The sequence below is a fragment of the Falco biarmicus genome, chromosome 6, assembly GCF_023638135.1.
Source record: "Falco biarmicus isolate bFalBia1 chromosome 6, bFalBia1.pri, whole genome shotgun sequence".
Taxonomy (NCBI): Eukaryota; Metazoa; Chordata; class Aves; order Falconiformes; family Falconidae; genus Falco; species Falco biarmicus.
In genome coordinates, this window is record NC_079293.1 from 90883241 (window position 1) to 90893654 (window position 10414).

A 10414-nucleotide genomic window follows, 5' to 3' on the forward strand; every position below is an offset into this window, starting at 1 on the left:
ACTGCGCGTGCGCCCGCTGTACCCGCCCGCCCCGCGCGTGCGCCCGCTGTACCCGCCCGCCCCGCGCGTGCGCAGCGTGGCTGGCTCGCGTCGCCGCCATCGCCGGTGCGTGAGGTGGGGTGGGGAAGGCCGCGGCGATGTCGGGCTCGGCGGGTTCGGGCGGGACGGCCGGCTCGGCGCGGAAGCGGCTGATGAAGGAGGAGGACATGACGAAGGTGGAGTTCGAGACGAGCGAAGAGGTGGACGTGACGCCCACCTTCGACACCATGGGGCTGCGGGAGGACCTGCTGCGCGGCATCTACGCCTACGGTGCGCGGCGCGGCGGGCCCGAGGGGGGCGGCCGTGGTGGGGGGCCCGGGGCGGCGGGGCCGGCGCGGGGGGCCGGGGAGGTGGAGGCGGCGGCGGCGGGCGGGCCCGGCGGGGGGCGGTGCGCCTGCGCGGTGACGCCACCGCCCCTCGGTTTCGGGGCTGCCGATAACTGTGGCGGTAACGGCCTCCGCAGGGTTCGAGAAGCCGTCGGCCATCCAGCAGAGAGCCATCAAGCAGATCATCAAGGGGAGAGACGTGATCGCGCAGTGAGTGGGGCGGCGGGCGGCGGGCCCAGCGGCGGTTCCTGTAGGCATGGCGCTGTCACAGAGGCCCGGCCGAGTGCTGGGCGTTCTCAGCGAACAGGGCTCCGAGATCCCTGGGAATGTTTCCCAGCAAAGTCAGAGCAGTATAGAGACAGCTGCGGTCTCAGTTAAGGGAAAAAATAAGCAGAAGAAAGTCTATGATGTCTGTAGAGACACAGAAGGATATACATCCCACTGAAAAAAACCAAAATGCTTTCTGCATCAGTAGTGGGAACTGGTAGCCTTCCAAATTATATTGGCTTATCTACCATTTACTTAGAAAAAAAAATTGTGTAAGAGATTGCAGGAAGTTAAAATGTTGGTCTGATACAGAGTAAACCTGCTAGAGCTGGGGACCCAGCCGTGGCGTGCCCTGTCCCTGATACTGCAGTTCTCAAAGCTGCTTGTCTGCGGATCATGCTGTGATCATAATAAAACTTTGTCAAGATACACTGTTGGCAATATTACCTTCTTTGTAATGAAAGAGTGGTAAAGAGCAGAGCGGTGGAATAGATTGGGAATAGATTGAAATTGCCTATATTCTTTGTCAGACATCCGGAGTATTCACCAAACATCTGTTTCTCAGGTCACAGTCAGGAACAGGGAAGACAGCAACATTCTCCATCTCTGTTCTGCAGTGCCTGGACATACAGGTAATTTCGCAGCACATGCTGAAAATGATTTTTAGTTAAATTGGTAGAGTCTTCCATCACAAAAGCCTTTGGTTTTAGAGTGAGTAAGTGAAGCTTTACATTGAAATCTTTTTCATTATGGGCAGTGAACCTCAGACAGATTCCTGAATGAGAATTTTACCAGACTCATTAACAATTTAACAGTCAAAACCCAAACTTGGGAAAATACATTCAGATGAAGTCTTGTAATTATAAAGTTGTCTTTGTCAGTTGACCTCTTACATGTTAGAGAGCTAAATCAATCTCTGAGCAGGCAGAATTGTCCTCAAACAGCATCAGCTACCTGTCTGAACAGTTGGTGCACGTTGCACAGAATCAGACTTGGCTTTTTGAATGAGAAATGTTTGAAGTACAACTTGAATGTGTAGATGCTGTTGAATAAAATGTTGATTTTCCGAGGGCTAGTACCCTCTTAAATAAAGCTTAGATTGTTATTCACTTGCCACTGCCTGGAGACATGAAAATAAATGATGTCTGTTCTAAAGGCAAAGGTCAGCTTTTTGCTTCATTTCTGTAAAGTGCTCATAATACTTCTCAAATGTAATACTTTAAAACGTCATCTTGGAATCCTTGTACTATGCAAGGGTTTTATCTGAACTGAACATAAGAAATCAAAGTGATTTAAATTTGTTTCTATTCTATTGCAAGAAAAGTAGACACTTCTGTAATTATTTTCAGAAATTAGTTTGAAATAAAAAATGACATATCAACTGCTTAAGTGCTGTCTTGTCAAAAATAACTTAATCAACAGGCTCTTACTGTGTAAATGCTTGGTGAGATAGCAGCTTTCTAGGTATACTGACCCTTGTAAAAATCTGTTCTAGCACAAAATTCTATAACTAATCCTTAAGATGTGACATTTCAGAGTACTGTGGGATCTGTAATTATCTGCCCTGTGGTTAACTGCCATGCAATCACCTGTTTTAACCAGGTTCGTGAGACCCAGGCATTGATCTTGGCACCAACTCGGGAGCTGGCTGTACAGATTCAGAAGGTAGGAGCATGTAAATCACTGCCTATAAAGCACTTGCAAGGCCTGGAGCCGATTCTCAGGTGTTCCCCAGCAGAGCTCAAAGAACAGCTTCTGCTTTTTATTTCTTTTCCTGAAAGGAGTAAGAAATTCTAATAAAGGGCTGTTTTGCTTATTTGCGTTGTATCTGTTCTTACATGACGGTGCTGGTTAGCAGTCTAAAATTTTGCATATCTTAAGGACAACACTGTTAAGTCACAGTTGTGATTCCTGGGGAACTCGGTTCCCAGTGTTTGAAAGCCTGCTGTTGAGGAGGTTTCTGTAACAGACATGAAAAAATCCCTCTAACTGCTTGTGCATACCTGTCTAAAAAAAAGGCCGCTGTATGGCTGTGCAGACCTGCATCTCTTCAAAAATACAAGCTTTATGAGAGCTCAGTTAATTAAGCTATTCCTTTGTATCAACACAGGGTCTTCTTGCTCTGGGAGACTACATGAACGTCCAGTGCCATGCCTGCATTGGAGGGACCAATGTTGGCGAAGATATCCGAAAACTCGACTATGGACAGCATGTCGTTGCTGGCACGCCAGGCCGTGTGTTTGGTAAGGAGATGTGGGAGGGTGTATCACCTCCAGCTTTCAGACCTGAGTTGAGCCATGGGAACCTTTTGCAACTTCTGTGCGCTTAGATTTGAAAAGCACGAAAATTACATGTATCGTGACACCATTAATGTGAGGTATAACAAGGTAACAACCTACAGTAGTAATACCTGGAAAATACTAGAGAAATCAATGGGGATAGTATTTGGATTTTCTGTGTTTATATTTTGCTTATCATCATTGAAGTGTTTCTTTATATGGTGGCATGGGATCAAAGAGTATTTTTTAAGGAGAAAAATATTACAATCCCAGGAAATACTTCAGAATCTTGGAGCTGGATGTACTTGAATGTCAAAGTTGGGTCCACGTTTTCTGTGTACTGGCCGTTGCTCTGTTAAATGGGGTGCTCTTGCACCTGGTACTTTCTGGTTTCATTGCATGAAGGTTATATTTGCTGTTCATGGAGGTTGCCACAGTGGTAGTGTTAGCCTTCAAGCTCATACCTTCCAGGTCTCTGAGAAACCAGCAGCACTTCCTTACTGGAGCACCTGTCACAGAGCTAGTCTCCACAAGCGAAAACCAAAAAAATTTGCAGCTGCCAAAGTGAGCTGGCTGTGAACAGCACACTAATAGCAAATGCTTTTCTATTGCAGTATTAAGGGATTACACAAAGCCATGTGCTCTTTCAGGTAGGATGTGGATTTGCCCAGTCTGTTGAGAAAAAGTTCACGTAGCATTTTGCATTTCTCACATCCAGTTGCTGTGGGAGACTGGGTCACCTGTCCTGTGCAGTTAGCAAATAGTATCCCACAGCTTGGATGCTCAGAGCTTCCCTGCAGTCAGTGCTCCCTTGGCTGGGCTGCAGAGACATCCACCTGGGTTGCAGGGTGGACTGGGCACACTGTGGCCCTTGGTTGTGCCTTCTGTCACCAAACACCAGTCTCTGTTGGCAACAGGGGAAGTGCCTGTCCCTCCTCCACTGAAACGTCCTGACAGTGGCTGGGAGCAGTGCAGGCTCGCTTGCTTTCAGAGCCTTTTCATCTTACAAAGCGAAATCTTCCAGATATGATTCGTCGTCGAAGTTTAAGGACCCGTGCCATCAAAATGCTGGTTTTGGATGAAGCAGATGAAATGCTCAATAAAGGTAAAATATTTGTCTCCCTTTTACTTCCTTTTTTCTCGTTTCTGTGAGATTCCAGGGTGTCCCAGCTGGCAGTCTTGCTTCTAAAAACAACTGGTTTTGCTGAAGTTAGACAGTTACAGTTCATTATAGGCTGTAACAGGATAAACTCCTTGATAAGTCTTGTATGGTTTAGTTGTAGTTTCCTTTTCAATGGTTATGAATTCTTGAGCACTGCCTTTCATACTTTACTGTGTACCCCAGCCACATTGTAATGGATCTGGGAAAATGAAGAGACGAGCAATATGTGACACTGGCTTTGAGTTACTGATTCACTCATTAATGTTAATCTCATAGCATAGGCCCAGTACTGAATTCCAGATCAAATTGTGAAAGAGCAGGATATTTGGAAGAAAGACGTGCTGACTGTTGCATGCTACTTGATTTGCTTTTCAGGTTTTAAGGAGCAGATCTATGATGTGTACAGATACTTGCCTCCAGCTACGCAGGTGGTCCTGATCAGCGCCACTTTGCCTCATGAAATTCTGGAGATGACCAACAAATTCATGACAGACCCCATTCGCATCTTGGTGAAACGGTGAGTTTCTTTGGAGGGAACAGGAGCTCTTTGAGTTGGTCCAGCCCTGGGCGTTTCACAGTGTTAAGAGATTTAAATGTGCAGGTTCTCTCTCACGTTCCTTCTCACTATTGCAGTTTGCCTGGGTGTTTGCAGACATGCTCATGTCCTGTTTTCCAGCAGGAGCTGACTCATCTCCCTGACTTTACCCTTGTCCAGTTGTTTGCTGCTGCTCAGCCTGACTACCCCCTGCCTCCACATCCTCTCCATGCATACCAGTCTCTTCTGGAAATCCATCTTTGACACTTACCCAGTTCCTGTGCTCCTCCAGAGGACTTCTGTAGGCCGTTTCTGTTAATTTGCTATTACATAGCAAGCCAGAAAAGCTGTTAGCTGACCGATCTCAAATGCCCCTGGAGGTGTAGTTTGTGTCTGGTGGTATCACAGGTCCTCATGCACTGGAAGTCGGCAGGATTCAAGAGGAGTAATCAGACAGCCTGACAGGAGAAGCCTCCCTCTTGCCTGATCACATACAGTGCCCCGTTTACCTTTCTTTGGTCTCGCTTGTCAAGAAGCTTGAATGTAAAAACAGTGAGAAGCGAAATGTTTCCCTTTGAAGCCACCTGGAGTAGAGAGGGTGCCCCAGTTCCTTGTCTCTGTTGCATGGGTCACATCTAGGCCCCATACTTCGCCAGGGACTTTCTGTAACAACTTGGACTTAGGTGTAGACGCAGCAAGCCACGGGGCAGAGGTGTGATCTCTGCCGAAGCACACCCAGCCCTTCCAACCGCATTGTATCTGTTCAGCTGCTTGTGGTGTAGTATAGCTGTTCTTCTTCCCTGCAGTGATGAGTTGACCCTTGAAGGAATCAAGCAGTTCTTTGTGGCTGTGGAAAGGGAAGAATGGAAGTTTGACACCTTGTGCGATCTCTACGACACGCTCACAATCACCCAGGCTGTCATCTTCTGTAACACCAAGAGAAAGGTATGGCAGCCCTCAGGTGGGCATGTTACTTTCTGAGGGTGACTCAGAGGAGGATGCTAGCACAAACCCAGTGAAGAGGGCCAGTTGTTTCCCTCTTTGGGAACAGAGCAAGAGCAGAGGTTAAATGTTTGTCTTTGGGATGTGCCTAGCTTGAATGGCTGGTTATAGGCAGACCTGATACAGTTGGCAGGAACTGCTTTTTTAGACAAGTAGTTAAGAATGTGCTTATATTCTTCTAATTGTTCATAATCCCTGAAACAAACCCACAGTTTCTGAATAAATGCCCTCAGTTCCTTTCCTGTCAGGGCTCATGGAGCCCTGTATCGTATAGACAAGGCTCTGTAAGGATTATTTACTTCCTTTAGCTGTGGAATGCTGCTTAAAGTGTCTCAGTCCTTACTAGCCTATGTCTTTGCAAACATTCTCCAAGCAGAACTAGTGCACTTGGCTGTCCTGAGCAAAGAACTAACTCAGGCTGCTTGGCTGTATGCACAGGTAGACTGGCTCACGGAGAAGATGAGAGAAGCCAACTTCACGGTTTCGTCCATGCATGGGGACATGCCGCAAAAGGAGAGGGAGTCCATCATGAAAGAGTTCAGATCTGGTGCAAGGTAAATGCCTTAAACAGTGTTGCTTACAGCATTGCTGCCTCGCGGCAGGATTTCTTTTAGCGTCTGAAGGGAACAGGCCTCAGAAACCCATAATACCTCTTCCCTCTGAAGGCCTTGTCCAGCTCACATTAGGAAGAGCTTCAGTTCCTGTGTATCCCCCCGTGGTGTCGCAGGGCTGGGAGATGCCATTTTCGAGGAGGGATGCTCATGCTTCTAGGCATAGAATTAGTCTGGTTTATTTTGCTGAAGAGGTTGGGAGTTGGTACATTTAAAGTAAGTCAAGGAAGAAAAATATTTGGGCTCTGTCCTCTTACTTTAAACTCTTAGGAGCGTTGTATTCTTTCTTAAAGATCAAAGCTGTTGTGGTGCTCTCTGTCTCCACTGAAGTTTGGTGATGCTGCATGGGACGGCTTTCCTTGCAGCAAAAGTGTGTGTGTTGCCAGTGTGCTGTGGGCAGGGAGGAGCACAGAATAGCAGGGGGTGCCCTGTGCTGGCGACTAGGACTTGTCAGCTCTCACACCCACCTCAGTCAGGTGGAACAGCCATACCTGTCCCCTTCTCTTTGCAGCCGAGTCCTTATTTCAACAGATGTTTGGGCTAGAGGCCTGGATGTGCCTCAGGTGTCCCTTATCATTAATTACGACTTGCCCAACAACAGAGAGCTCTACATACACAGGTAAGGTTGGCCTTTGCACGGGGGAGGGGCTGCGTTACCATTCCCTGAGGTGGCTCCATTCTCTCCTTCCTTCTACCTCCACAGAATTGGCCGGTCAGGCAGATACGGCCGAAAAGGTGTAGCGATCAACTTTGTGAAGAATGATGACATCCGCATCCTGCGAGACATTGAGCAGTACTACTCCACCCAGATAGACGAGATGCCGATGAACGGTGAGTGCGGGCCAGCTCCAGTGAGGCTGCCGCCCTCCTCCAGTTGGGAACCGGTGTGCTGCATCTGAAAGAGAAATGCCAGATGCTTTATTTGGCCAAATGTGTCATTCCCGAGCCTGACCCATCTTGGATTCCCCTGGGGAAGAACCTGGGAACAGCAGGAGCAGTGCTGTACTGCTGTACCGCGGCTCTTGGCACACTCGGTGCATACTTACGTTCTCTCATTTTCTCTCATTTCAGTTGCCGATCTTATCTGAAGGTCCATGTTTACCAGGGAGTTGTACTATTTAGTAGCCTCCGTAATTCTCTTTTGGACGCATATCCTTTTACCATACTGCTGGTCCGTATGTTCCGGAGTTGAGCTGCACTTGGAAACTGTAAATAATGTCTTTACTCCCACCCATGTTTTTCAATAAAAAAATTAAAGTTTTACCATAACCTGTACTTAATTAACCCAAGATAGTAACAGGCAGGGAGTTTTGAGATACTGCCATACTTGGCTAGCACAATTGAAGAAATACTGGGTGCTCAGTATGCCTAGGTAGATAAATGCAGGGCTTGCTTGCTGTTCCCTGCCCTCTCCCTGTCCCCGGGCCGTGCTGCCTAGTTTCCTTAGCTGCAGGATCAGCCATCTGCAGGAAAGGCCTATGGCCTGACCCGATCCTGCTCTAAGAAAGTTGAGTTATAAGATAGCCAGAAAAGAATTTCCTGTTATTTATGCCTTTCTGGAGCCAGAAATGACATCACGTGTCGCTCTGCATGAGTATTTTGCCTCCCAAGGATCCCAGGGATTGAGCAGGTGCCTGTGAGGGCGAGAGCCTCTTTAACTTGGTGCTGGCTGGAGAAACAGAGGCAGTGGGGACGAGGAGGGACTGTCACCCTCTGTCAGTGACCAGCTGGAGTGCAGGGAGCTCCACCTGCGGGTGGATGAGGAGGCAGGAGAGCTTATGGGTCAGGAATAAAGGGAGGGCAGGGACAGGTGACATTACAGTGGGGTTCTGCTACAGGCCCCCTGACCAGGAGGACCAAGCAGATCAGGCTCTCCACAGACAGAAAGGAGCAGCCTCATGTTTGCAAGCCCTGGCCCCCCTCATAGGGGACTTCAAGCACCCCAGTAGCTGCGGGAGGGACAACGCAGCAGGGCATAAGCAATCCAGGAGGTTCCTGGGATGCCTGATCATTTCCTTCCCCAAGTGATGGAGGAGCCAGTGAGGAGAGGTGCCCCACTGGACCTTGCTCTCACCAGCAAGGAGGGGCTGCTGGGGAGCGTGAAGGTCAGGGGCAGCCTTGGCTGCAGTGACCCTGCAATGGCAGAGTTCCAGATCCCCGGGGCAGCGAGGAGGGCGCGCAGCAAGCTCGCTACCCTGGGCTTCAGGAGAGCAGACTTGGGCCTCTCCGGGCACCTGCTTGGTGGAGTAGCGTGGGGTAGAGCCCTGGAGGGACGAGGGGCCCGAGAGAGCTGGTTAATGCTGAAGGACCAGCTCGTCCAGGCTCAGGACCAGTGCGTCCCAGCAAGGAGGGAGTCGGGCAAAAACGCCAGGAGGCTGCATGGATGAGCAAGGAGCTCCTGGACAAACTCCAACACAAAAAGGAAGCCTGCAGAGGGTGGAAGCAAGGACAAGCAGCCTGGGAGGAATAGAGAAATGTCCGAGCAGCCAGGCGTCAGGTTAGGAAAGCTAAAGCCCTGACAGAATTAAACCTGGCCAGGGACGACAGGGGCAACAAGAAAAGTTTGTGTGGGTATGCAGTGATGGAAGGAAGAGCAGGGAAGACGTGGGGCCTCTCCAGAAGGAAACGGGAGGCCTGGTTACCTGGGATATGGAGACAGCTGAGGTACCTGGCAATGTTTTTGTCTCGGTCTTCACCGGTGAGCGCTCCAGCTGCGCCGGCCAAGTCGCAGAAGGCAAAGGCAGGAACTGGGAGAACGAAGAACCAGCTGCTGTAGGTGAGGATCAGGTTTGAGAGCATCCGAGGAACCTGAAGGTGCATGAGTGTGGGACCTGATGAGATGCACCCGCGGGTCTTGAGGGAACTGGCGGCTGAAGTGGCCGAGCCACTCTCCATCATATTTGAGAAGTCGTGGCAGTCCGGTGAAGTTCCTACTGACTGGAAAAGGGGAAACACAACCTTCATTTTTAAAAAGGGGAAATAGGAAGACCCGGGGAACTACAGGCTGGTCAGTCTCACCTTGTTGCCCGGTGACATCATGGGGCAGATCCTCCTGGGAGCTATGCTAAGGCACATGGAAAATGAGGTGACTGGTGATGGCCAGCATGGCTTCAGTAAGGGCAAATCGTGCCTGATGAGTTTGATGGCCTTCACGGGGTTACAGCACTGGTGGATAAGGGAAGAGCAACTGATGTCATCTACCTGGGCTTGCACGAAGCATCTGACACTGCCCTGCGTGACATCCTTGTCTCTAAACTGGAGAGACATGGGTTTGATGGATGGACCACTTGGTAGATGAGGAATTGGCTGGATGGTCACACTCAAAGAGTTGCTCGATGTCCAAGTGGAGACCGGTGAGGGGTGATGTTCCTCAAGGGTCAGCACTGGCACCGGTGCTGGTTTAGCATCTTTGTCGGGGACGTGGGCAGTGGGACCAAGTGCCCCCTCAGTGACTTTGCCGACACCGCTGAGCTGTGTGGTGTGGCTGACACGCTGGAGGGAAGGGATGCCGTCCCGAGGGACTGCGACAGGCTTGAGAGGTGGGACCGTGCAAACCTCATCAAGTCCACCAAGGCCAAGTGCCAGGTCCTGCACGTGGGTCGGGGCAATCGCAAGCACAAACACAGGCTGGGCAGAGAACGGACTGGGAGCAGCCCTGAGCAGGAGGAACTTGGGGGTGTCGGTGGACGAGAAGCTCAACAGGACCCAGCAATGTGCACTGGCAGCCCAGAAAGCCAAGCGAGCCCTGGGCTGCATCCCCAGCAGCGTGGCCGGCGGGGCGAGGGAGGGGGCTCTGCCCCTCTGCCCCGCTCTGCTGAGACCCCCTGCAGCGCTGCGTCTGCTCGGGCGGCCCCAGCACGAGAAGGAGCTGGAGCTGTTGGAGCGAGTCCCGAGGAGGCCACGCGGATGATCAGAGGCTGGAGCCCCTCTGCTGTGGGGCCAGGCTGAGAGCTGGGGCTGTTCAGCCCGGAGCAGAGCAGGCTCCGGGGAGACCTCAGAGCAGCTCCCAGCGCCCGCAGGGGCTGACAGAAAGCTGGGGAGGGGCTTTGTGCAAGGGAGGTAGTGACAGGGCAAGGGGTACTGGCGTTAAACTGAAAGGGGGGAGATTCAGGTTAGATATTGGCAAGAAATTCTTCCCCGTGAGGGCGGCGAGGCGCTGGCCCAGGCTGCCCAGGGCAGCTGAGGGTGCCCCA

General features: G+C 50.6%; 1 protein-coding gene across 1 annotated transcript; it reads left to right on the plus strand.

The window, feature by feature from the left end:
• Nucleotides 1-65: 65 nt before the first annotated feature.
• Nucleotides 66-7484, plus strand: EIF4A3 (eukaryotic translation initiation factor 4A3). Its single transcript, XM_056344510.1, has 12 exons — nt 66-309; nt 503-575; nt 1198-1264; nt 2235-2297; nt 2743-2875; nt 3936-4016; nt 4449-4590; nt 5415-5553; nt 6049-6164; nt 6733-6840; nt 6925-7052; nt 7293-7484. Exons 1-12 carry the CDS (start codon nt 138-140, stop codon nt 7307-7309), a joined length of 1239 nt encoding a protein of 412 aa, XP_056200485.1. The 5' UTR covers nt 66-137; the 3' UTR covers nt 7310-7484.
• The last annotated feature ends 2930 nt before the right edge of the window (nt 7485-10414 follow it).